Source organism: Apus apus, chromosome 2, assembly GCF_020740795.1.
Source record: "Apus apus isolate bApuApu2 chromosome 2, bApuApu2.pri.cur, whole genome shotgun sequence".
NCBI classification, from domain to species: Eukaryota; Metazoa; Chordata; class Aves; order Apodiformes; family Apodidae; genus Apus; species Apus apus.
Genome location: NC_067283.1, coordinates 136,070,089 through 136,098,061, shown reverse-complemented (window position 1 = coordinate 136,098,061; position 27,973 = coordinate 136,070,089). Strand labels below are relative to the sequence as shown.

The window sequence follows — 27,973 nt, the reverse complement described above, 5'->3', positions numbered from 1 at the left end:
TGTGCCCGGGTGCTGCTCCCTGCTGCAGCTCAGCCGTGTGACTTCTCAATCTTCAAGATGCTATTTGGTTTCAGCGAGTAGGTCACCTCGTCCTCCCTCACCCCCGGTGGCAGGCTGATTTCCCTCGTGAAGTTTCTGTATTTATACTCCTTCCCTCTTGCAGTGGTGTGCTTCTCCTCGTGCTCTGCTAACACCTTCACCTTCCCGTCTTTCACCATTACAGTGACTTCCTTGGGGTCAAAACCTTTGATGTCCAGTGAAGCCAAAAGGTTGTCATCACGGGAAGAGTTCAATGTCCTGCTCCGGCTCCTTTGCCTGCTGGAATAAAAACAAGAGGACAGCCTTTCAGTTCAACTCACAAAGGAGTTGGTGGACCACCTTAAAAACAAGAGAAGTATATAGAAAACTATTGGATCCATCTTCATGTTGATGCCCAGCACTTGGGGTGGTGTCTGCACCATCAGACGGAGCACCCACTTGCACGCCACAGCAGTCAGGAGTATTTCAGTGTTGCCTCTTGACATGGAGAAATTGTGGAGCTGAAAAGTTCTTTCACCTAAATACAGAGAAGCCAGTGCTCCTCTTTCATGGGTACAGACACCCACAAAGCCACGTATGTCCATCTAATGCCTTGTCCTACATTCTAAACAGATAGTTACAATAGATCACATTTTCCAGTTGGCAGTTTTGTTTAAAGCAATCAGTGGACAGGAGACACATCTGGCAAAAAAACCCCACAAACAACCCAAAATGCTCCTGCAGAGCTGGGCTGGAGGCTCCCTGAGCCATTACAGTGATTTCTAATACTGTCAAACAGCAACTCTGCTCAACCAGAAGTCTGGCTCTTATTCAAACCATTTGTAAAGCAGACAATGGAAGGGTCACCTCACTTCTAATAGCTAAATTGGACACAAGGCACCAAATTAAAAAGATAATGGGTTTCATGGAAGAGGAAATGGGGCAAGCAGTGTGGGAAGGAGCATGACAACTAAGGTGAGAAATCCTTAATGAGTGGTTCATTTGCAAGGTACACCCATTTCAGTAATACTACTTAAAGCCTGCAATGATTCACCCTGGTGTGGTGATTTGGGGATGTATTGTCTGTGCTCTGTGTGAGTTCTTTTAGTCTTTTTTTATTGCTGGTAGGAGGAGAATAAATATACTGGTCCTTCACAGCATTTTTTGTGGGTAGGGAATGGCTGAATTCCCCAGCATGATGGGCTGAAATCTTGCTGTGGATCTATGTCAGTTGGCAGTGGTATGGACTTGTGTTCAAACCAGCAAGTTGCCCTGAGTATGGTAGGGCCAGGGAGCTTGGTACTCAGGGATACTGTGCCCTGGCAAACCACAGCCCATTCTGAGAACGCTCCCCATCTTCCATTCAGAGTGAATTTCCATTCTTTCTCTGGGATTTTGACATGCAATGATTCTGCAAGGGGATGCTGTGCTTCCCCAGCTCTGGTACCCAATACACTGATGAAAGTCTGGATGCAGACACCAGTCCTGTAACACTTGGGATCAGAAATCTGCTAGTCAGCAGCCCTGTGTGAGTGGCAGCACCTAGGTAAGTTTAAAGTAACCTCACAGCAACTTTTGTTTTTTCTGAAGTCAGTGTAAAACTACCCAGGGGTAAGGCTTTTTTTCCTTTTTCTTATAACTTTATTGCATCCAGTAGATAACCCACATGGCAGATTGTGGGAGGATACTTGATGCTCTACGGGTAACAAAAATATCATATTTTTAATTGCCAAGATGAAGGTCTCATCATTTCCAGTTGCAACACAAGAGACCTCCAACAGAAGCTTGAGTCTGGGGGGAAAATACCAATGTCACAACTGCAGCAGGAGGCTCTCACCACTTCGGATGACCAAGGGACTTCCTAGCCCTTCTGATCTCTCAATATTTGGTTGTGTCATAACCCAAATGGTGAGGTTTTATCATTCAACAACTCCCTTCCTGTAGAGCTACCTTTAGGTTTTATTTCCACTACAGTCAATCTTGAACACCATTAACAAAATAAAATCATCCCACCAGTGGTCAAAGGGGACATGTCTTTAACGGAATTAAACTGGATTTATGACAAAGATGGACTTTGTTCCACAGCTGAACAGCTTCAGAGCTATTTGTGTACTTTAGCTTAGACACAGTTTGCGAGAAGGTTAATGTCACAACGTGGTCCAAACTCTTTCTGGTGCAGGTGCTGCCCATGTGGCTCCTTTTGGGCTGCCCAGCTGCACAAGCCATACCTCCCCTTGTAACCCATTTCTCTGAAAACAGATATTTCTCTTCTGTCCTACTGATCTGTTTCCACCTTTGCTCCTGATACTGATGCCAAACCTCCTTGCATCCATCCTTAAAGGGTACCAGTGCCGGCAGGAAGCAGGCAAATATCTGTTACCTGCCCGCTTCTTGCTCTGCATCCGATCTTCTGGTGAGAGTCCCTCTCTCCCAGGGGCGCAGGCAGCAGGGGCACATGGCTGGGCTGCACAGGCAGGATGCAGGCAGCATCTCCTTGAGTTGTTGGAGCTGCTGGTCCAGCAGCCTCATCTGCTGTGCCATCTCTCTTTCCATCTGCCTAAATTCCTGCTCAGCCTCTTCCCACAGGTGATCGTGCCACGACATTGTCACGCTGCAAAGTACATCAAGGTAAAAGTGCAGCCATGGCAGCCTGCAGTCCCCGCAGGGGCAGAAATTGCCTGGACAGTTTTGTCCAGAGGTGAGTGTGTGAGCAGAGCTGCTGGAACTCTTGCAGCCTCCCAGCAGGACCTTATGACATCATGTGTCCAATGACCCACAGTTGCCATGGGAAACACAGCCCAGGTCTGTGCACAACCAAAGCCCCCCTGCTGCAGCTTCCACCCACAGACCAGGGGAGCCCATGGCAGTGGTACAGTCTGGGAGGCTTGGGGCATAGTGGGGGACATGTGCAATGGCTGGGCCACCAGGAGCATGACCTGGATGTGGTTTCATGCACAACATTGTTCCATCACAGCTGCCCCCAATATCCCCCTCTCTCCTGCCCTGGAACATCAGTGCAGAGGGAACGTAAGCTGCCCCTTTTCACTCCTGGGCAGACATCTCCGTGGGTAAAACTTTTAAGTGTGGTGTCTTGAAACCTGTGAGGATTCCCACTCCCAGGTCCTGACCACCACTGCCTTGGGAGAGGGGAAATGTGCACCTAGCAGCAGGCTGCTGTCAACCTGCTGCAAAACTGCAGCTCCTTGCATTAAAGAAAAAAATGTAAACTAAGGAGAGCTACAAGTGCTCTGTGTTTTTTCTTCCTTTTGCAAGTTCTTTGCACAAGACATGGGATGTGTGATACCTTACGTATCATCCCTGACCCCCAGCGTGGACTGCCATGTTGTTTAGGTGTTGGCTACCAGAAGCCTTGGCCTGAACACGTCAGGCTGTTCTGTGGGGCACTGGCACCCCCAGGAGTACCACTAGCCCCTCCAGTGAGTGCCAGGGGAAGGCAAGATGCTCATGGCAACTTCCCAACATCTCCCCAGCAGAACACTTCACCTCCCCATCCTGCTGGCTCTCTTCCATGGGGTTTTCTCCAGTGGCTGCAAGTTCCAGATGTGACTTCAAATCTGCTTCCTCTGCCCGTTAGCTCTTTGCTCAATTTTCTTTTTTCTTTTTCTTTTTTTTTTTTAATGGAGAAGACACAGCAAATGGTTAAAAATGTGCAGAGATCAGAGTTCTCTTTGCATCCCTTGACCGCTGCAGCTGAGGTACTTCTGGGAACACTTTGAGAACATCTTCAAAAGTATTTATGTCCCTGTCCTCACACCATAGTAAGCAAACAAGGCACTAAGGAAAGCAAACCCAGGTATTTGCTTTCCCCACTCACAGATGTTACTCCACAGCTTTCATCTGCCTATGCATCAGAAGTATCTTGGTTGATTTAAGACAGAAAAAGGATGCTGCATCTGCAATTGTTTTACAGACAAGGACAGTGCTGCATGCACTGCACTCAGGCATTGCTGCAAGCACTTATCTGAGCTGACGGTTTGATGATTCCAAATTCTGTGTGTGCTTGGATTTGTTGCCTGCCTGCTCAGTGACTTTGGGCAGGGGTGCTGCAGTCATTGGCTCCTGCCTTGAGGACTTCCAAAACTATTATTGTCTTGTCAGGCTGTTGCATCAGTTTTTCTTGAGACTCACCCCCATGGACTTCAGTGTCAGCAATACCTGTGACATGGATGGATTTGCCTGGCTCCTAGAAATGTGCCTGTGGTACTAGGATCACAAGCAGCATTGACACCAAAACTTCTTGGGTTTAATACTGCTAGAAAAACTATGAGCAGACTGCAAGAGTGGGGGGTGCTTAATGTTTCAGAGAAATCTGGTCTTTAAGGGCTTGCAGTGGATTGAGTATCAGTGGGAATGCATAATCCCTGTGCATTTAAGAGAGCAGCAGAATACCCCTTGGGAGCTCTGGAGCTGCTCTACCCTTCTGGCACCTCCCCACTGAGGAAGTGCCTTCCGCAATTATTAATGCATCCAAAAGCCCCAGCAGCCCCAGACAAGAAGATATCCACTGCAGTCCCCGAGAAGGCAAAGCTGAGCTGGCATGTGGGCTGCTCCCATGGGGCTGCACACCTGGAGGGAGCCAGAGCTGCTGGCAGCAGAGAATTTTGAGAAAGGGGACCCTAAGAACCAAGCTAAACAAAACCAGGTGAGGCTTCCTGTCAGACGTAGCTCACATTCAAACATTGTTGTATCATATGTAAGAATAAAGGAAAACATTAAAATATAACTTTATATACCTAATTTAATTTACATGTACTGGCAATGAAAAACATTTGTTAAAAGCCAGATGCTTAATAGATACTTAGAAAGCAAAGCTTCTTAAAAACCCCCAATTCCCAGCAGTGATCCTCACGTTCAGTGTCCATCCCATCTTCTCTGATAAGTGCTGTAACCCAAGACATGAACCATATTCTCTCAGACTGGCCTGTGACACAAATCTAATCCCAGCCTCAGCAGCTCCAGCACAGGTGCATCTGTGCATCAGGCATCCGCAAACTGGTGAGCTGGATGATATGTCATTTTCCCAAGGAGAAATATTACTTTGACTTTTCAGTAAATCAAAAGAGCTTATTTTATATTGAATGGTAGTTTCATCTAGAAAAAAAGAAATTGCTTCTTGCTTTATTGCTCATAAAAGGCGTAACTTTTTCAGTCTGAAGACATATCTTTTATTTAAAAGCTGAATTCAAAGTCTGCCGCTGTCTGAAGGGTCCCTCCTCTATGAAGTCTGTATACCTTTCTGACAGCAGTATTTTGTCTTTAAAACTCTGACACTCTCTAGTCTCTTTGGCTGCAGATGAAAGAGTCTTTCGGGAGGTCTCTCTTGGATGGTGCAAGTCTGAATCCCTTATTTCACAGAGGAATTTTTGTTTGCCAAGTCCCATCTGAAGAGATGAGATCTGGAGCAGACGACTCAACCAAATATTGAGCTAGATCTTCCTGACTAGAGTCCTGGGGGTACAGACTGCAGGAGCCATTACAAAGCAAAGATGCTGAACACAAAGTTGTGCATAAAAATAAAATTTCTGCAGGAAAAACAACTGATTGAAAATGTTTTCACATTAAACCTCCCTGGTACATGAAATCTGGGGGTTTGAGGATTCACCATGAGACCCACAGCAGAGCAGGGAGGCACTGCAGGCAGGGGTGCCTATGGGGTGTTGCCTCCTTTGGGATGCATCTTTATGCCAGGGGATGTGAGCTTTTCCCCACAGGAATGCTCAGCCAGGGAGTTTGTTCCCAGACCTGGAGAGCACCAGCATGGTCCATGACCTTGAGCACCAAGCAGAGGGACTTGCATGCAAAATAAACTCAGAGGGCATCATCACACATACGTAGGATAAGCAGGTGTCTCTGGACACAAATCAGCCAAGCAGAGATTTCATTTAATCATAGAATGGCTTGGATTGGAAGGAGCCTTAAAGACCATCTAGTCCAACCCCCCTACCATGGGTAGGAGCATCTTCCACTAGTGCAGGCTGCTCAAAGCCCCATCGAACCCGACTTTGAACACTTCCAGGGAGGGGACACCCACAGCTTCCCTGGGAAACCTGTGCCAGTGTCTCACCACCCTCACAGGAAAGCATTTCTTCCTAATATCTAATCTAAATCTACCCTCTTTCACCTTAAAACAGTTCCTTCTCATCCTACCACTACATGCTCTTGTAAAAAGTCCCTCTTCAGCTTTCCTGTAGGTACCTTCAGGTGTTGGAGCTCCTGCTCTCCTACTCTGGCCAGTTTCCATCTATCCATGGCAGACTGATGTGCAGCAGGCAGCACTGCTCCTGGCATGCAACAACCCTGCTTTGGGAGAAGTATCTGCTTTTCCTTGTCTTACCATGTCCCAGAAAGTGCCAGGAAATCCAGCAGTAGGATGAAATGCCATGTCAGCAAGTGCCCTCTATGGAATCAATGAACCCAGGGGTAACAGTACTGGTTTACAAAGATTTCCTGAAACACCTGTGCATGGAGCTGCTCATCCCCCAGGGCACTGTCACACCAACTGCAAATCTTCACTTACATTTTGAATCAGTGTTTAAAAAATAATAAAAAACCTATCTGCAGGCAGGACATATATTTTTTCAATGCTCTGAAAACTGGGCTGTAGTTATTAAACCAAAAGGCATTATACAGTTCTGAAAGTAATTTGTAGCCTGGTTTCCCTGCAGCAGCTAAGCCAGAATTGTATGCTGCCAATGTGCTTTTCTCATGCCTCTTGTTGCTGCTTTTATTTAAAATCTCCCACACTTTAAACCTTTGGTCATCCCCTGTAAATCATTCACTTTGCACTTACAAGGTGTGGATGGGCCAGACTAGGCAGACTAGACAATAGTTACTTTTTCATCTTATGTTTTATGATCTTTCTATAAAGATCTGAATGGTGATAATCCTTATGGTGACTTCCTAGGGGTCAAGCAGAAGTGTGCAGCTGCTCTGGCTGTGACAAGTGATTCACTTGATTTTATGTTCCTGAAAACAGTTTTGGAAGGCAGCTGCTGCCTTTCTAGCACTTAGCACTGTTTGCAGATTACAGCAGCTAAGTATTATGGATTTAGTTTCGGCATTCTCAGTCACACGTGATCATTTCCACTAGTGTTCCCATGTAGTTACTGTCTGTGGATGCCATTTTTAGGAAAGGTACCTCAAGAGCATTCAGAGGAGAAAGACTGATCTGGCTCTCTTGGGAAATAATGGCACTGGCTGTGCTGCCTGGTACCCTTTTCTAGGCTTTCACTCCCTTTGGCTACTGGCATTACAGAGAAACCCATGGTCTTCATGGTTCTAAGGAGTCAGATCCCACCTCAGCCTGGTACATAAAAACCAGCAAATGTTAACAGTGAAAATCCCTGAACTACTGATGTCACCTGCTCCTCTAGTACAGTGAGAGAAATGGGGGACAGGTTAGGCATAAATCATAAAGATAAGGTTTGTCACCAACCACCCTTTGGGGGTGAAATGTGTGGCTTGATATCGGTACCACAACAGCAGCAGATTAGATGGAGCAAGTTTTTCCTTACAGATGCCAACCCTGATAACTGTACTATGCAAGGTCTGGGACAATGTGATGAATGAAGATGCTAGTGAGTCTTTCTGAGCCTGGGCTTGACACATCTCAATAGGCTGGAGAAAGGTACATAGATGACCCATAAACTAACTTGAGGACTATAGACTCCAAACCATCCAGAAGTTGGTCTTGCCTGCCTCTGCCTTCTCTCTGCCTTCTCTCTGCCTTTTCTCCCATCTTTCTCTCGTGGTCTTGCTTCTCTCTGAAAAGATGGTGGTGTAGTCGGCATCTGCCTTTGGGGGGAGGTGACAATGGGCTATGGACTGCTCCCCTCACTGCAGTGTGCATTGTGCTAAACTACCCAAAAGAGTCCTCATGGTACCTTGTGAGAGAGGTGGTGGCCACAGACTCCACTGCTGGGGGGGGGGTGTTTCCACCTGTTTCCACACAGCAGGTCTAGAGGCAGGTGCAGGATGAAGATCCCACTCCCTAGCTTCTTCCAGCCTACCCATGGGCTGAGGTGAGTCCCTCAGCTCTGTTCTACTACCACATACCACCAGAAAAAGACAACACACAAGCCCTCTCTCTGCCATGGCTGTGAGGTCAACCCTGTGAAGGCAGGTACCAGGCATCACCATAAAAACATAAACAGACTTCCTAAGGCTGCTGGGTCTCCACCAGAGACCTGCATCTGCTCCTGAAGAGCAATGAGGGAAACTCAAGGCATCTCCAGGTTAAAAGAATGAAGAGTATTGCAGGTGGAACGGTTAAGAAGTCATCTCTTCCACAAAGCTGGCTTGAAAGATCACCAGCCTTTGCACTTCACTCCCTTATCAGGGGATAATCAGGGTGGGAGGACATCTCTTCCAGGGCAGCACCATGCTGGACCATCTCCAGCTGCTCCACGTATGCGGTTGTTGAGTTGTGGAAGCACCACAGGAACCAGCCAAGTAAATGGAAAGTGGGACCACACCAGTGTAAAACAGCTTCTCCAAAATGCCTGCTACTTTTTCAACCATTTCTGAAAATACATAACTCTGTAATGAAGGGCTGGGCTCCTGACTCATGAAGAGCAGCTTAATTTACAGAAGCAGCTTGCTCCTGGGGCAAGCTAATGTGCAGTGTGTTAAACAAGCACTTCTTGATGGGCTGCTTCCCACAGCCAGAGCCACATCCACTCCTCCCCTTCCTCCCCAGCACTGACTTGACCAGCCTCAGAAGGGAGCAGGCTGGATGGCCAAGCCTGGGCGTGAGAATCACACTGGAAAACATCACCCATGAGTAATGCTGCCAGTTCCTCTGGGATGTATCAGGGAGAGCTTCATGCTGCAGGAAGGTAAGCAGCTCTGTAATTATTTCCTGTGAGCTGTGGGAGAGCTTGCCTGCCCTTCTGGGCACAGGTGGGTAATTACGGGCAGATTCCGGGTGAGTAACTGACCATGTGCAGGTGATTTGGCCAACATCGCCAACGCCAGTGCTGCGGAGCTAGTGACCTCTCAGGCATGGGGAAGTGGCATCTGTGTTTATGGGTCTGCTTAGCTGGCCCCACTTGACAGGTGATCCAAATACAGAGGAGAAGGTGTGTGGATGGATGGGAATGGCTCTGAGCACAAGTCAGCCCTACCTTGAAGGTGTGCTGTGTGTCATTTCAGGAACCAGCTCAGCTGTGTCCCTAGGGGAAGGAGGGACTTCTGTCACATGATGTGTTACTCCAGCTGCTGGTAGGGTAGTCTCAGTAATCCCTCTAGCAAAGAGGGATTACTGTGGTTCTTCATGGCAAGTCATCTGATGCTGTAAATGAAAAGCGATGGCAACATGCTGATAGGTGGATGCTGCATGTGCCTGGGACATGAAGAATTACCAGAGTAAAACCCCTGTGGTATGATGCAGGTTTCAGCTTAATCAGGTCCCTGCCCAGTGAAGTCGAGCGGAATTTTGAATTCTGCAAAGATCAGGCAATGAAACATATTTGGGACTGTCAAGGAATGAAGTCCACTATCAAGTCTAACTTGCAAATGCTGTTCTGGAAAGGTCTTTTCTTATCTGTTGAATAGGACATTCTCCTTCTTTGAGTCTGCTGCACTCCTAGGGAGCCTGCACAGTCAGATCTAACCTGGCATGAAGAAGAGGATGAGGATGAAGGATTGCATATCCTACAGCATCCATCTCTGACCTGGCCCTTGTCAGTCTCACAGATTGTCTTGAGCTCCCATCCACAGTTATCTTAAATGCAACAACATCCCAACACAGCTAAGTCAAACACAGCACAGGTTCTTTAGCTCTTTGTTTCAAGCCCTTTAGCATTCCTGGCTGTCAAAATCTTTCTGACACCCATGAAACTGAGAACTTTCTCTTAAAATCTAAACACAGAGTAGAGGGATGGAAATGGTAAGATGTCCTTCAGACCACTGCTTGCTGCCAGATGTGACTGCCTCTCCTTGTCCTGAGTACAGTGTCAGGGACCTCCCTGCTCAGAGTCCACCTTTTCAGGAAAGTCCATGGAAAGGGACTTTAAAATACTCCAAATGACATAAAACTTCAAAAAACCTCCCCCCAAAACCCAACCCCAAGCCCCCAAGCTCCCAAAAGCTAGCCCTAAGCTGGCAGCACTGCTGCCTTCAGTGCCCTTCCAAACATGATACCTGAATTAGCAAGTACCAATCAATTCAAAGAGAGTTTGCTCAATATATTTTCAGACCTAGCAGGTTTTGACAGTGTCTGATATGCTGATTTACTGATATCAGCCAGAATCTCTTAACACCCCATCCATGTTATTAAGAGTGGTGTAAAAGGATATCACTTTAAGCCCAGTCTGGACAAACCCTGGCAGAGCAAGCCAGATGCTGTTTAACTGAGAGTGTGATTGTATACAGAGTATTTCAGCCTAACACTGACATCAGGTAACCATGTGCTCAAATGGATAATAATGATCATTTTCCCCTCTTGTAATTTCCACATGGAAAGGAAGCAATTAGTCATGTAACTGTGCACTTGTGTGTCCAGTCAAGTATCACTGAAAGGCCTGGAGCAGACCCAGAGCATCAAGCTCCAGCTCAGCCTCTTGCTCTTTGGAGGACTGCTGACTTCCCTTGCAAACCTGCAGGTAAAATGAACTTCTGGGGTTGGTATTTCTGGATTCCCAACACAATGTTTATGTAAATGAGACAATCCTTTTATATCCTCTTGGTTTTATGGACATATTTAACACTCTTTAACCTTCATGGGAAAAGATACTCATATTATATGAATAACTATTTTTAACATTTTTTCTCAAGGAATTATTTGTCCACTTGGAATTCACAATGGAGCAATTGAGTTCCTTCAATTCAAATTGAAATGATTTGTTGAATATTTTAGACTGACTCACTTCTCAGTCTGCTGCTCAGACACAGACACTTAGTTAACTTTAAAAGGGTTTGATTTTCCTAGTTTTCCTAATGCTGTCTTAAGGTGTCTTCCTTTCAAATAGTGTTTCCCACATCATCCTGGGCTCTCTTCCACTTCTGTTCTCCCACTGGCACATAGCAGCGAAGACCTGAGAGAAGGGCCATGCTTTCTGACACCTAAATAAATACATGTTCTTCTTCCTGACAAGTTCTGTTCAAAACAGGTGTTCTGGTTTGGTTTGGTGGGTTCTTTGGAAGTGGGGGAAGGGGCCCAGGGGTAGAAGGTCCCCCTGCTTCCAAAACCAGACAAGGAGCCATTAGGGGGACAACAGATGCTCCTCAGCGATTAACATACGAAAGAACTGAGACCTGAGCAGAGCTGGCACTTGAGAGAAAAGCTGTGCTGGGGAAGCAGAGAGGTACTGGTGGTTGGTGAGGAAGAAGGGGAAGAAGGTGCCCAAGCAGAAGTTTCCCTGCAGCCCATGGCGAGATGGCAGCTGTCCCCCTGCACTCGTGGAGGAACGTGGTGGAACATTCCCTGGGGGTGCCAGGAGGGGTGAACTTGGCCACTGGACTTGGATTTTGTGGCCAGAGGATTTGCTGCCTGTGGACTCTGATTACACAGCTTTGGAAGACCCCAGCGCCAGGAGAGTTTCTTCCCAAAGCAGCCCATGACTGTGGGAAGCCCAGGCTGGAGCAGCTCCGGACCTGGTGGGAAGGACTCATGAAGGAGAGGTTCGTGGAGGACTCTCTCCCATGGGAGGGACCCCGTGGGGAAGCAGGGCAGGACTGTAAGGAATCCTTCTTCCTGAGGAGGAAGGAGCAGCAGGAACCACCAGCCTGTGAACTGACTCTAAACCCCATCCCCTGTCTCCCTGTGCCACTGGGGGGAAGGAGGGAGAGAAACCGGGAACAAAGTGATTTGGGCCCGGGAAAAGGGAGGGGTGGGGTAACATATGCAAGCCCTGCTCTGTGTGTTGTCTGTGTCTTGTGTGTTTTCTTAGTGTGAAATGAAATTATTATTCTTTCCCCAAGGTTAGTTTTTTTTGCCCAGGACCTTAATCAGTGAAGAACCCTCCTTGTCCTTGTGAGAAACGTCTGTCACACCAATGAGCAGGCCCACACAGATCCTTCAGCGAAGCACAGTTTATTTACATTCTTGCAAGAATGGGTGACCTAAACAAGTAGGCACACCCATAGTAAGGTGAGTAACGGGTTATATCCCCTATTCCCGACGCAAAGTTCCCTCCTCTGTTTCCCCACTGGCTGGGTAGCCCAGGGTTTACAGCCTATCCAACGCTTCAAATTATCCTGTAAGTTTCCTTCCCCTGTTTACACATTCCATTCTAGCAGTTTACTTTTTACCTTTTAAGGTAAAAGTTTGACTTTTCTTGCCCCCTTGGCTGTCTTCCCAATTAACAAATCTACTGGTGTCATCCTGCCCTGAGGAGCAATATAGAAGTGGCTTTGTTTGGTCTTATCTTGGGCCATAAATCCTTCTTCCCGAGATGGAGCCCAATTCACTCCCTCCGTTTCTTGGGCCGTAAACCACTCCCGGTGTCCTTGCAATATGCAGATATCTCACTTATCTCAAACAAACTATTATATTCCTAACACTAGGATATATATATATATATATAAAACCCAAACCCGACACTATGTTTCTAACACTAGAATGCAAAAACAAAACTACATTTCATTTCTAACATCCTTTGTCTGGATCCAGGAGCTTTGTCCTCCTCATCCCAGTGTGTGTGTGTGGGGAGTTGAGTGAGCAGCCATGGGGATGTTCCTTTGTTGTCGTGTTGTCCCAAAACAAGACAACAGGCCACGTGGAAGAAAATGAGCGCTACCCTTCTCTTTTATAGCAAACCGGTTAGCTAATTAATTGCTGACCTGCTCATGGTGTTATTCACCATTTCAATACAATTAAAGCAGTGACAGGTGCTTTCCCAGCATGTTTCAGGGCACCATGGTACCCAGCATTTTTGCTAAACATGTATTATGCCATGTGTACACAGGATCTTGACCAAAATACCCTGGAGCACCAGACCCTGGAGAGCAAAAGCCCATGATGTGCCTGTCATGGCCTGTCATTGGTGCTCACTCACTAAGCCTGCCCTTTCCAGAGCCTTTTCTAACCCCAGAATGTCTGAACATCTCCTCACTAGCTCTGGCGTTCCTCCTGCTCACTGCTCCTCTCATGTGATGCTCTCTGCAATAGCCTGGCTGTGCTGCCCCTGCCGCTGCTCCTGCTCTGACTGGGTGGTGCAGACCACTTGGAAGAGGCATTCACTGCAGCTGCTTGCCATCCTGCAGGTTTGGAGGGCATGATGTTACAGAAGAGATACTCCCTCCATCAGGCCAGTCCACCCTTCCCAAAGGTAGTATCTGAAAGCTGTTGCCATCCTTATAGAGAACAGCCTGCTACTTAAATGGAAATTTCTTCTCTCTGTCACAACCACAGTCATGTCCAGGGACTCACATCACCTCTGCATAGCTCAAACAGGAGGACTGCAGTAGTCTTCAGCCCCTAAAGCTGCTCTGAAAATCCCTTGCTTCAGCTTTTTTCAGCCAACACTACTGTATTCCTACTGTTCCATTCAGTTCTAATAGCTCAGCAAATGCATCTGGTGCCCAGAGGAGATGTAAATTGTGGAGCAGCAGAAGACAGTTACTATCTGTGCTTTCCAGCTCTCAGATGAACAAATGAGAGGGCTGGGTATTACCCAGCAGTGCACAGCTCACCCTGGGGGTACAAACTTCCATCTGAAAACAAGTGCCAAAAGCCATCAAAGCCTGAGCAGTTTAGTACATGGTGTATCTGCTGGTCTTGTTCTTCCATTTTAAGTATCTTGTCTACCTAAATGCATTTCATGCTGTTAGTTCATATTTCAACATCTGCTTCTGTTCAAGAGAGTCCTCTACAACTGAAACTCACTTTTGCTGCTGGACTAGAAATCAATGTGCTGGCGCAATGGGAGAGAGAACTCTTTTAGTAAGAACTCCCTCATTTCTACAGCATCCATGTTCACTTTAACAGAAAAGCATTTGTATGTGCCAAGGCCACCTTTTGTTTTCTCCTCTGCAGGATGAAGGTGAGGCATACCCCCTTGTCAGGTTGGGCCCAGGTAACATCAGTAACATCAGGGATGTTACTTTGCATTTCCTCAAGTGTGCTTAAGAAAGTGCATCCCCAAAAGATGATGCTGGCATTTGGCACTGTCACCTTGGAAGATGACAGGATGTGAGTGAGAATTCCCTTAGTGGCAGGTGTGCTGGAGTGGCTGCAGCATCACAGAGCACAGGAGACTTGTCTGTCAGCAGGGACCACTGGGCTTCTTGAGGCTCATGCAGGGATGCTTAGAGCTGCACAAGTCTCAGAAGTTACATTTTCTTGGGAAAGTTGATTATTTCAAATCTATTTCATTTCAAATTGGAACATAATGGAAATATCAAACCCAAGCTTATTAAGTCCTTTGTTTAGATACTTGTGTTTCGGTATTTTATGGAATTCATATCAAGTTGAAAAAGATCTAACGTGCTTGATAATTCTGTCATATTTCAGTGAAATCAGTGATTATGTGAAACCTTTCCACTCTTGTCTGCTCTGCTATGAAGAAAAAAAATCTGACAGTTTTAATGAGACATGAGTTACTGAATAAATCTTACAATGCCTTTCTCTGGTGGTCAGTTCTCACCACCAGCCACTCATAATTTCTGTGACACCTTGTCTCTTCTAGGGATGGAAAAAAGGCATTGGCTCTGGCAATGAAAAAAACCCTCAAAACAACACTAATTTTGCTTTTCTTCCCTATTTATAAAAAGATTAGTAGTTCTGGTTTGGGTGAGGATCTCTCAGCAAGGTGCAGCAATGGCAGTGGCCCAGAAGGATGAGCTGTGCAGCAGTAGATGTTCTGCCTCCTGACACTAAGCATGAGCCACCCTCAGCAGCAGTGGCAAGGGAGCTATGTCAGCCTTGCTTTCTCCAGTGACTCTATCCCAGAGCCTTAGAGATTTTATCTACAGTGTCTTCAAAGTACATGTAAATAAGCTGGTGGTCAAAATTTAAGAGCTTCTGGTTACTTGTTTGTGCAGTGCTAGCAAGAGTTGAGCATAAAAAGGCTGGTTTAGGGATGGTCATGGGGATGTGAACCTCTGCCTGGTACTACCTCTAGGCATCAGGTACATCCAGATGTGCCTCTCTTTGGAAGAGGCCACTACTTGTGCAGGTGATGTTGTGGTGATGAGCAAGGGTTAGGTTTGCACTGGCACCCTGTTGCTAAGAGTCCTGCCTGTGCTGAATGCTCTGGAGAAGACCCTTTCTCATATCCATCTGCAGATATGGTGCAGCATGTCTTGATGAGAGGGGTCCAGTGGAAAAGGTCAGGTTGCATGGGGTCATCTCTGCCACATGCGGCAGCTGCTGTTGCTGCTGGCTTGGTGTTACTACCTTCACCTTTTCCTTTGTGTCACACCTACCTTTGAACCTGTCTTTCCTGTTTTTCCTCACTACTCTGCAGCTCTGTGTAGAGCAGGACCTTTCCTGGGCACTCCTCTGCCCTGGCACCAGGTGCGTGGCCAGAGAGAATGCAGGGATCCAACAGACATGTATTGGCACATGAACATCTGTGGTTCATGAGATGATTCACGAGAGGAGCACATCTTTGCTTCAAGGGAACTGTCTCTACCAAAGGGACAGGGTGAGTGGCTGTGAGAGGCAACTGCTTCAGCCACCTGACACCAAGCAGGGCCTGTGAGTTGCTCAGCTCAGGGTGGCATTGCCTTTGGAGCAGGGACAGGCTGACAGCTCCCTGGCTGCAGCCAGCTGGAACCTTGATGGGGCTCACTCAGTTCAAACCTCCGCAACAAACACATCTACTCCCCTCTAAATGTTCTCTCCAGCCAGTGGAGGAGAGAGAAGCTCCTAGGGTACAGCTAATCCCACCAGCAGCTCTATTGCTGAGCCTCAGGTCCCCGTTTCTCCCCACTGGCTGTACAGAAGGAGCAGGGAGCTAGGCCAGGTGTGGGCATCCACAATTAAAGAGCTGGTGAGGTGGATGCTGCTTCGAAGTCCCACAGTGTGGGAATCAAGAGACTTTGGATGAAACCTTACTCCAGCTACCACCACTGGAAAAGCTTCCTATACATTTATGTACTCATTTTTGAAGCGTAGAAAACCTGCCCTGAACCAGGAAAGCTCCAGATGTTGCTATGTCTCTCACAAGGTTTTCCTGTTCCAGAAACTGTAATGGAAGGAAACACTTTTCTTTAAATTAGCAACAGAGTTTCTGCCATTACAGAATGTCCTGGAGCTCTTCCTCCCCCAGCATCACATGAGGACACAGCTAACAAACACTGCTAGACCATCGAGTTCAGAGCTAGTCTAAACCTGTCAGGAATATCCAGGGCTGATTCCATACGTTAATTATATGTTGTGTAAAACATGATTTCCTAAGAGCTTTTTTTAAGTTAAACTGAAGATCTGGATCTTTCCTTTTTTATGTGTCAAGAGGGGCTAGATAAAACAGAATGGAAAATCCTGTAACAGCCACAGTTCACATATCAGCATCACATGTCAGCATCACATCTCCAGAGTGCCTCCCTTGCTGTGTAAAGAATCTCTGTTCTTAAAGGAATTCTTCTTCAAAGGAGCATCCTTATGCTTAACATGCATTCCTGGTTAATCTTAATTTACTGCGTATCTTTGAAGGAGTGGAGGTCCTAGGGTCCATCTTCTGAGTGCTAATGGCTGTTACCATGATGGGTCCTCTTGACAGGTGGGCAGGGAGGAGTAGGGAATGTGCTAGGACAGCTTTTAGACATAGCAAGGAAGGGTGGTGGCAGGCAGAAATTCATCTGTGCTGCACTATCAGAGGATCCTGACACAGAGGGAATTTCATGGAGACTCTTAAACCAAGGCCGGCTTGCTCTGCTCATCATGCTCACGGCCACCATCCTTCCATCACTCTGCTTCACATCACCCACTTTTGGAAAAAGTTACTGAGGAAGTGTACAGACAAGCAATCCTAGCTACACCTGATGTCTTTACCTGTCTTATCCCAGTCACACACTGGACTGACAGGTGACTTCATGACAAATGAAAAAGTGTGTCCTTGATGACTCCCCAATATTTCAGCTACCACTTTCCTTCTAGAAACAGCTGTGCTCAGCTATGAAGTAGTCGTAGGAAAGAAATTAAGTGTTAAGAGGATTATGATATCACAATTACAGCAACTTAGTACAGAAATGGGGGCTTTGACACGTGGACATTGACATTGTGGACCTGCAGCTTTAACATTTTCAGTTGATTCACCTCATCTTTCTGGAGCATCCCCATGCAGAACAAACACCTGAGGGGGTAGCATGCCCGTATGAAAACTCTGCTGGCAAAACCCACCCTGAGTCTAAGTGCAAAAGAGATGAGATTGGGTGGCCATGCCTCCAGAAGGTTAGTCTGGCTTAAAGCTCTTGTTGAAATCTCAGCATGGGCAAGGTCAGGGCCCAGCGAAGCAAGGACCTTTCCTAAGAACCCAATTAAGATAACTGCAGGCATGTGCTCGCAAAGCAACCTGGGCAGACCTTGTCTGAACACAGAAGTCAGGGCTTCAGTAGTAGTGTGAACAGGACACCGGTGTTGAGTCTTCAGGGATGGTTCTGGGAATGGCTTGCAGTCCCCTGAAGATGCATTGATTTAAAATGCTGTGTGGCATTTCCTGGTGCTTCATTTCTGGAAAAGAATGTGCACTACAACTTTGCATGGCAGTTTTTTGGAAATGCCCAGGCTGGCAGGTGGTAACGACTCTCTTACAGGTGCCTGTGCTGCAAAACTCCCCCAGTGCATTGTGAGGTTTCCTAGCAACTTCCTTCACCCTCTTTGTGCTCAGATTTGTTTTGAGATGTGGGCCATCATAAAACAGTATTTCTTCCTATTTAAACTAGTTTAGTTCTTTTAAGCTGGCAAGGCAAGCACAGTACAGCAGCAGTGTCTGAATTACATCCTTTTCAGCCATTCCCTCCAAAATTAACAAAAACCTGAACCAATGTAGGTGGATTTTTTGCTTCCCCCCCACTATCTAGATCACCAGTCCATTGCTCAAATATCTGAGCAACAGGAAAATGCCAAAACCATCTTAAAAAAATTATACACAGGACCAGTATTTTCTCTGATCTCTGCATCTCCTACATTCTTACTGAGCTTCTCAAGCGTATCTGAAACCAGCAGATGTTGATCATGTGCTCTGGACAACTCTTTCCAAAGACATGAGAGAAATCACATACTTGAGCCAAAAATGCTCTTAAAACCAAGAAAGCTCAAAGTAGCTAAACTGGGCTAACCTTTGTGTGCATGCATATATATCCAGTTTAAAAGTGGCCATAGGTTTTATGTCTGTAAATTTGCTGATAGCATTCAGATTTGAATATATTGAAGTGTTTGTTCAGTATTTTGCACTGTCTCAGACAGTCAGCTTGAAATGACACCTTTCTCTAGCAAGGAAGCAAGGGAGCAATTTGGTAAGTGGAGAACACTTGAAAGAGTTTGGGTGTAAGGGGATGCAGGAGAGAAACCCAGTTTATCCCCACCTCCTAGAGCAGCACTGAGACATTATTTGTTACTGAAGTAATTCATTACACAAATACTAAGTTCTTCAAAGAGAGCAGAGAGGAAAAATTACTCCCCCCCCCCGCTTATTTAGCAACTAGAAAGTGAATGCCAAGTGCCTTGGTGTTTTCCTTGGCACCTGTGCTGTTCTGTGAGCTCTCTTACAGAGCCTGGAGCTGCAGCCAGGCTCCTTCCTGCCCTTGGCAGGATCTGTCCCTGCCTGATGCTCAACAAAACCCATATTCATATTGCTCAGCATCCCACCTGAGCACAGCTGAGGCAGCCTCTCAAAAATCACCCTACATGATCTCTTTGTCTCTCTCCCCGAGCTTGGCTGCCACCATGACTACTTTAAGCCAGCATCAGACATTTCCATCAGAGATAAGCTGCACTTACACCCTCATGCATGGTGGGTGTTTGCCAGCTCCTGCCATTTGCCATACTTTGCTGCTATGAGCCATTGCATTTCTTGCTCAGGACTGGTGTTTGCACCAATGTGGCCATGTCAGCTGTTGGCATCAGTTGCAGATTGGGGCAAACTTCCAGAGCAGATCAGGCCTTGGATTTCTATCAAAACCCATCTGTTCCTGGCTGGGAGTTATTCCCACCGCCTTTATAGCTGGGTGGGATAATGAGCTTGTGAACCCACAAATGAGCACAACATGTAGTTCTTTTAATAGCCTTCCCCTTGACAAACTCAAGGTTGCAACTGCTTCTTGTATACACCAGCCAGCCCAGGGAGTGAGGAGGACTTTTAGCTAACAGTGTCAATTGTCTTTGAAGTGTTACTGCACGGCTGACATTTGAAAAACAATTTCATATTTCTCCCATGACAGTCACTTCAAATAATCTGGAAACAACTTGTGTGAAACAGCAGCTGAGAGCCATGCTGCTTGTCCTTTCTGAGATGCCTGGACTGAGTTTGGGTTCAGCTTGTACCAGGGAGGACTGTGAGGTGAACATTACAGCAAATACACCTCCTCCATCAACCTAAACCCACGTGTTAATCAGGCACATGTGGGAGGGTTAGCCTAACCTCAGACCCTGCCATAGCAGTATTGTAACTAAAGAGCACAAGGCCTAAGATGAATGCACACAGTGCTCTTGTGCTGGCACTCCCTGTGCAGCACCAAGGGTTAACACTCTGCTGCCTGCCTTCACAAATCTGCATGATGCCTTGTGTTTGGCAGCTCATTTGCATACTTTTAAATTACTCTTTTGTCTTGAAAATAAACATCTAAAATGTAGCTTCAAAAATAAGTGGTACTTATTAATGTTTCATATGCTAAGATGGCTTGGTTAAGCCTATTTGTCTGAACTTGTCAATCGGGGTTGTAAAAATAATTTTAATAGAGCAAGGTTGGTTGTTTATTGCAGAGCTTTGGGTGTTCTTTCCTGGTGCCATTTTGACTACCCTGAATAAGGTCTAACGTGCTCAACCACCCCACACAGAAGGTCTGAAGCTGGCCTACATCTCAGACCATGAGGAGGGCTCAGCAGCTCCAGCCTTTTTGAGGGGGCTCTAGCCCACCCCTCTCATTAAACTGGAGAAACACTGCCAGCAGCTGGAGAGTGAATCCCTGTCATCAGCATGTCCATGGGATCACCTCCAGGCTGTGGATGTGTAGCCAGAGGTGTCAACACACAGGTATGAGCTCAGTGTCCCACCTCCCTCCATCACTAGAGATTCAGCTCACCTGAGGATGGATACCTGTTTCATCAGCTGAATCACACTCCTGGCTCCACTGATAGGTGTAACTAAGTCTCCATTGACTACAGTGGGAGAATAGACACCTAAATTCAGTATTATTGTCTGAATCTGATTCCCACTCTGAGGTTAGCTGGCAGCCTGAGTGTCGGTCTTTGTGGGCCGAGCCCCATACCTTTGAGCTCTCCTCTCCCTCACTGTGGGAGACAGATGCAAAGCACGGTGTCATCTGCTTGCAGTGATGTGTTTCAGTGTAGGAGAAGGGGCACTTCAGCATGTTTTAAATCACAGTTTATCAGAGCAGCAGAATAAATCCTAGGAAACAAGAAGCCAAACGGATAAGAGATGCTCGCCTGTCATTATTGCTGGAGTCTATCTGAATTCCCACCCCAGTGCCTTATGTACTATAAACTTCTGTACCTTCCTCTGGCAAACACCTGTGATTTCTGCATTAAAAATGTACAGCATTTCTAAATGGGGCACCCCAAAACAAACGCACTTGTGCTCTTGACTTTGCAGTCCCAAAAGCGAGGAGACACCAGAAGACATTTCCCACTCGTTGCCAGCTCCCCCTGGCAGTGTGCCTGGCAGGCACTCTGCCCAGCAGAGCAGCCCAGGGGCAGGAGGGCTGGTCACCAGCTCCCTGCCGGCTGGATGGCACTGCGTCAGGGAAAGCTTTACACAAATCCAGCTGGGTCTAGGTCGCTTGTACAAGCTGTATGGGGGAAAGGAGAAGTGTTGGCATGTAATATGGAGTGAACAGATCTGTCAAATGGTAACAAGTTCTGCCTGGCACGTTTAGTTCCGTTTTCCTTTTGCCCAGTGCTCATAACCGAATTCAGGTGAGCTTTGAAGCTTCTTGCAAGCAGTAACATTCTGAACGCCCTCCTTCAGTCTCTAGTGGCATTATGGTTTTCAATACAATATTTCAAAGACAATTTAGGGACATCTTTTTCTAACTTAACCTTTTGCAACAGCAGAACCTTTTAGTCAATGCTTCTGCTAAAAAATAGACAAAGGCAGATATGCAATATTAAACATTTCAGCCCAATAACTGCAGCCTGATAGATCTTCAAACACCCCAGATAATCTCGGTTTATAGTAGGCAACATTCATTCTAAGTGACACTACCTGTATGTTCAGTTAGTAGCAAGTAATTCTGTATTTGCAAATCTGCCTGAAGTTTCATGTTAACTGCCTGCCTATCTATATAAATACATGCACCAACACATATGCAGGCATACACAACAGACAAGTGTTGTAATTGCTGTTACAGTAAAATCTTCATCCATCAGTTAAACTGTGTCCCTTTACCCTTAAAATGCAATAGAAAAAAACCTTCCAGGCTATTTATTAGTATTTTCAGCACTAAAGCTTCCTCAGCATAAAACCCCAGAAAATTTATCTCATGAGACTTCCATCTATTAAAGCTGCCTCTCTTTACATGCAGTCAATATCTATTTTTTTTTATGTTTAATCACTTCTGCAACTGGTTGCGATGACCCACTGGAATTATGTTCTCAGCTTGGGAATATGTTACAGGGACATGGAGGAACAGTTAAAAAACAGTCATCCTATTCTCTGTAAAAGTCCTTAGTGATTTAAGCGGGCAAACAGAGAAGAGAGAAGCTCATGAGATTTTTAGCTGAATGGTGAGATCCTTCCTGAAAGCAAAGCCCATCATTTAAAGGGAATAGGGTGACCCAAGACCCGTGACAGGAGCCTCTGGCTGCAGAAACATGGAAGAACTATGTCAGAAGGGCTGGTGAATTTGCAGCCTCTGTGTAAGCTCATTCGGCACAGGCCAAATTTCTCCTGAACTGCAACTGTTTATTACTTCTCAAATGACACGGCCTCTGTTCGCTTAAAGTGCCAGCTGTAAATGGAGGCTGCTTTGGAGCTGTTTCATAAGCAGCTCAATTCTCTCTCTATGTGCCTGTGTTATCCCTCATGTCAGGAGTTTGGGTTCAAAATTCGTTTCTGGACTTGCTTCTTTAGAGCTGACTCCACCTGAATTTAAAAAAAAAATTATAATATTTCAAGTGGAATTAAGACCAAATGCAAGAACTATCTACTACTTATTTCTGTATTATCAATAGCTGTCCATGTCAGGTGACTATCTGATGGCAGAGGAACAGTGGCTAGAAAGCAGGCTAGTACACAGGAAGGTAAATCCTGACACCACTGGAATCCATGGAATAATTAATTTGCTTTTGCCCTGGAAGGTCTTAATGCCTTTCCCTGCCAGAAACAAATTTACTCTACAATAATTTTGGAAGGTAGTACATGAATCAAGGCCATACGAAACTATTGCTGTAAATGCAATTCACCTTTACAATTTATAAACTTTTTTTCAAAAGTGCCACTTGTGAAGGTAAATATGGTTAAGGCAAGAATAACTAACCCAATGAAACGGAACTAACAGGGAATTAAAACCTCTCTTTTGTTCCAGTTAATAATCCAGACTCCCTTGGCATCCTGCAGACAGATGACCAAGAGAAGGGAATTCCACAAGGAACCCAGACAACCCGCTAGGGACACAGGCCTGCCTTTTAGGTTGCTAAGACCAAAAAAATTCTGTCTTTTCTTACCAGGAGCTTACAGGAAGCTGCTCTGATGCAAACTAGCACAACTCAGCTTCTCAGCTGCCTGCACAGGAACCCCTGCCCAGATGACACAGCAGAAACAAAGCCTCAGAGATACACACACCATGTGCACTGTGCACACCAGCTCTGCCCACACTTCCAGGGACGGTCACACAAGGTGGCTGTAAACAGCCTCTGTTCCCAGGATGTTCAGCTCCTGCATAGTGCCTACAATGCCTGGTGAGCTCTTCTTGTCAAGCTCAGCCACTTTTGCCAGCGGACAGGTCTGTTCTACACATATAAAAGTCATGTAAATTCTGTGGCTGGGTCTGAGCAAGGAGAGATATCCTGAATGCCTATGTAGAACCTGGAAGAGAAGGATGAAGGGCCTAAACAAGGGTTAGGAGCAATGTTGAGTGAGAGCTCAGCCAAAAGGTTAGGGGCACAAACCAAAACTTCAGTCTATCAAATACTGGCAGATCTACAAACTCCAGCGAGTACTTCACCTCAATCCCTGGCATTCTGTGCAAACTCCCCACACCAGAAGAAAGTAACACTGACTGCATAGTAAAGGAAGAGGAAATGGATGCAGAATCCTAATTTATAGCCCAAGAGTCCTTCACTGCACAACAGGGGACTGAAAATGCCAAGCAGCTTAGACAAGAAAGAGGAAGGGAGTTCAGGTATCTGCAGTATTGCTTGACCTTAAACAGCTGTATTTTAGTCTGTGTGTGGTAGCAAGTGTTATATGAGCAGGCTATGTGTCAGTCTCTAGCTCACCATATTAACTTCTGAACCTCTGAGTCTCTTTCAGCCAAATTCTGATATGAGATTCTGATCTGAGGTCTCTGTCAGCTTCATAAACCCAAGCATCAGAGAAGGGGCAGAACTGATTAGTACCGCAACTAAGGGAAAGACTGCAGCTGAGCTCAACCTGGTTTAGTCGCTGGAGAATCCACGAGGCAGAGAGAAATGGTGTGTGCACTATTAGACAAGAAAGAGCACACTGTAAGAAAAAAATCCATGGAGAACAAAGTCTTCATCAGCTCTGAACCTGACTAAGCTACCTGCTCTTTTTTTGGCCTTAAGCAATATGTCTTGAAGACCAGCATCATTTTGTGCACAGGATGAATGGTTTTTCTATTACAGTGACCTCTTCACTTGAACACCAAGTACAAGTTAGAAAATAGTAAGTTAGAAAATAATAACAACACTTAGTACCTGGTATCAAGAGGGAGTTTCAGGTGTCATAAATAAGCAAAGTATAAAAAACAACAGGCTATAACCTTGGAAGTGAGCATGACAAAATGCAGTCCAGGACAGCAGAAAGCAGATGACAGGCAGCACAGCCCTTCTCAGCTGGAACTGTTTGATATACAGTATTAACTTGCAAACTATGCAGGTACTTGTGTTGCAAAACACAGGGATGTGGTTTAAAAGCCTGATGTTCCCAGCTCCAAACAAGCTACTCCCATGTTATACCTAGACAGAGGCAGAGCAAGAGGCAGTGAGTGCCATGCTTTGCTTCAGTTTGTGGCACAAGGTGCTGGAAATGCAATTTCTTCCTTTGCAATGTACTTTGCTGCTCACTACAGAAACTTCTGCTTAGGGAATAATCTAGAAGCTGCAGTTTTCTGCACAGCATTGTTGTTGACATTTCCAGGAATGCTGGCTTCATTTTTTCCACAGCAAAATACAATCTTATGCTGCCAGCCTGATGTCATCTCTGTTGACATCTGGAGTTAACAGCCTGGAAAGTACATACTGGGGCTCTCCTTAGCTGCCTGAAGCTTTCATTTCTGCTCAGGGCCTCCTCCCTGGCTGCAGCAAGTCCCATCAGCTGCAGCAAGTCCCATCAGCTGCAGGCACCACTGCTTGCGGTTCACCTGTCAGCATCTGCTCACGCTGTTTACAGAGCAAAGTCCCTTGCAGTTCTCCTACCTAATCCTGTCATCTCAAGCAGGTTCCCTCCCTTCAGGACTAACAGGACTTCTGTGCAAACCATCCAGCCTGCAGCTGCTGAGTGATTTTAGTGAGTGGTTGGGAATAAGTCTGTCCTGGTGCACTTCACTCAGAAGCTGTTCCCAATGGGAAAGTTCCTGATCTCCTGCAATTGGACATGCATGGAGCAGGAAGCCGGATGAGATGACCTCCATGGGTCTTTGCCCCATTCACTTCTACCAGACTGAAAACTTCAGGAAATGCTGACTCTCATCAAAACTCAACTTCAGACATGACACCAGTGATCCCACAGGAGTTATTTTATACAGCATTTCCAAGCTGGCAAAAATTCTCACACAAAGTATACCAGCAAGGAACTTGTTCTCCTGGTTGGGTGTTGGTGTATTTATAGCTGCACCTTCCTAAGGAAGCTGCTGCTTTATCAGTAGGCCTGAAAATAGCACCATCTACGCCCCGAGGAGTTGTGCAACATGGGGAACTAAATTTCTTAGGCAAAGACAGAAGTCTGATCTTAAAGATATGTTTTGTAAAGAAAGAAAATCTAGTTCCGTTCTTGATTCTTTTTTCATGATTTGGTAAACAGGAGTTTTTACATACCAACTTAGCACTGGATGTAGTCATCCAACAGACTTAAAGGACTCGGGAAAAGTCTTAAAACAAGTTGTACGGATGAACAGTTCTTCTACCAGAAAGCAATTCTATTTGGAGTAATTTCAGATAATTAAAGGAGCATCAAACTCTGTTAACTGCATTATCATCTTCTAAGAAATGCATCAGTGGGCAAGACAGAGCATTCAATATTATTATCACGTTACTGGTACTCCAAAGTCAACCAGTAAGATGCAGCCTTGCATCCTTATTAGAGAAGTATGGGGGCTTCTGGCAGTGCCCTGGAACTTCCACTGTGCCACAAACTCCTGTCAGAATAATCCAATAGTCGCCCAAACACCTGGGTTTGTGTCCTTTCATCTACACTCAGGATTCGTTGCCATTTCAGACGGCAGCATAAACCCCCAGTGTGACCAAAAGCTGACATTTGCACTACTCAAGTTTATTCTGGCTCCAGGTGCAAGTTTCAGTGGAATCAATTTTAACTGTTTTCATTTTTGCTTCTGCTGAGGGTTTGCATCTGCACGGCCACAGGGAATGGCTACAGCTGGGGTTCAGTAGGTGAATAAAGCCACAGGAAGGGACTCCTGATAAGTGCCAGCAGCAGGCTTCTGAGCCCTAACAGACCTGTGCCCTCTCTGGGCTTTTCCAGCCCTCTTCCTGTCTTTTATCTAATAGGTTGCCACAATCAATTAACTTGTAAAACTTGTGTGTGAAGGGTGGAAGGGAGTAATTGGAATCTCTTCCTTATACCACGCCCCTAAGAGAATTCCACTAAACCAGTCACGTTATTTGGACATGTTACGTTTTTTGGAGAATTAGATCTTGATCCCAAGAGCAAACAAGAATCTGGAGCTTCCCAAACCCTACCAAAAATCCTTGAAAGCATTCCTATGGATGCAACAAGACCTACTGCAGGAGCTCATCTTCCTACAGTTCAAAGGAAGAAAGGAATGACTGCAGAACTAACTCAAATAACTGGAGAGACAATGTTTTCCAGGTGATCAAAATATGATTTTAATAAAATGACCGAGATCAAGACAGCTTAGAAGAATCCTCCACTGCAAAAGTCAACATAAGCATTTTCAGGAAAAGCATAAAGATTTGTATTAAAAAAAAAAAAGAGGCAGAGTAAAACTAACTTCTCTACGATCAGATGCACATCTAATTGAAAAAACTCTTAGCTCTGTCCTAACAGAGAAAAAGAGGTAAATCATGGATCCACCTGTTTTTAAAAGCAGAACTACTGCACTGTCTCACTATGAAACACAACTCCTATTCTATGCCTTGTGTATTTCCAGAAGCCCATTAGGATTTTCTTTACAGGGTAAGCGACCTGACTGATGAGAGTTCTTGAGCCCATTTGATTGTCACTGTCACTTGAGAACAGAACAATCGGGGAACAGAGTATTTCTTTTCTGTACTGCCTCGCCTCTTGTTAATGGCAGTTGTACCGAAAAAATACACAAACCAGCTCAAACTTCCCACATCTTTGGGCTGCAAGCAGCAACATCAGCTGATTCTCAGATTAGCTCATTTCAGCTGCACTGGAGAAAGTGCCAAGGAAGAAAGGGGAACAGAAGATGGGAAGTTGTGAAACCCCTTACGCTTGATAGTGGAGGAACAAACTTGGATTTCTAGGGCTTATGATTACACAGTCTCAGAAAGGAATTAGAACTCACTGAAGTAGGTGATATAATTTTTTGTACCATTATCACGTGATTGCCAGCATTCCTCACACGCTAAAGAATTCCAAGCCAGTTTTCCGAACTTTCCTGAAAATAAGCAAGAGCAGGCTGCAATTCAGAAAAACCAAACCTTGGCACAACACCAACCAAGGTGTCGGCTTCCACAGAATCAAATGGCCGTTTTATTGACTTAGTTACTCAACTTTCAGCAAATCCAGAGACTGATTTGTTAAAAACAGTTTCAGGTCCAAGTTACGCTCTTTCGGAACACGATGGTAAAACCCGGTCCAGAGGGAGGGAGCGCAGCCGGGACGGCATCGAGCGCTCCGCCGGCGTGGGAGGCAACTTCTAACGCCGACAGACCCCCGGCCGTCCCGGAACACGGTGGGTAGCCCCGGGGGAGGGGAACGCCGACCGGGCTGGCTGCACAGGGAGCAGCCGGCTCCGGCGGGAAGGCGGCCCGGAGCGGGGAGGGAGCCCGGGGCCCCGGGGCAGGCTCGGTCTCCCGCCGCCCCAGCCCGCTCCGGCCGCCGGGCCCGGCAGAGGCCCAGCCGGGGCGCAGCGGGGAGGTCCGGCGGGGCCAGCGAGCAGCGGCAGGCCCGGCGCGGGGCTTGACCCGAGCCCCCGGGAGGCGGTCAGCGCGCTACGAGGCCGCGGCGCGGCGGGAAGCCCGGCGGGGCGGGGCGCTGCGGCCGGTGCCCCGGGGCGCCTCCAGCACCGGGGAGCCTGCCGGGCCCCGCCGCCCGGCCCGGCCCCGGGTCCCGCCCCGGGCCCCGCCGCCCGCGCCGGGCCTGGCGGGGGGAGGGGCCCCGCCCCCCGGGGAGCCGCGCGCGCCCGGCCCCGCCCCCGCTGCCCGCCCGGCAGCCGCTGGCGGGGCACGTGGTCCCGCCCG

General features: G+C 46.6%; 1 protein-coding gene across 1 annotated transcript; it reads right to left on the bottom strand.

Moving 5' to 3' along the window:
* Window positions 1-29: 29 nt before the first annotated feature.
* Window positions 30-27,399, bottom strand: ODF1 (outer dense fiber of sperm tails 1). The gene is made up of 3 exons (XM_051610300.1): window positions 27,338-27,399; window positions 2,399-2,629; window positions 30-318 (listed from the first exon to the last, which is right to left on the bottom strand). Exons 1-3 carry the CDS (start codon window positions 27,397-27,399, stop codon window positions 30-32), a joined length of 582 nt encoding a protein of 193 aa, XP_051466260.1.
* Between the last annotated feature and the right edge of the window lie 574 nt (window positions 27,400-27,973).

Excerpts from the sequence above, each read along its gene's own strand:
- ODF1 (XM_051610300.1), bottom strand. The coding sequence starts at position 27,399 with ATGCCGTCCCGGCTGCGCTCCCTCCCTCTGGACCGGGTTTTACCATCG. Across the intron at positions 2,630-27,337 it reads CCATCGTGTTCCGAAAGAGC|CGTGACAATGTCGTGGCACG; the intron begins GTAACTTGGACC and ends TGTACTTTGCAG. Across the intron at positions 319-2,398 it reads GCAGAGCAAGAAGCGGGCAG|CAGGCAAAGGAGCCGGAGCA; the intron begins GTAACAGATATT and ends TTTTTATTCCAG.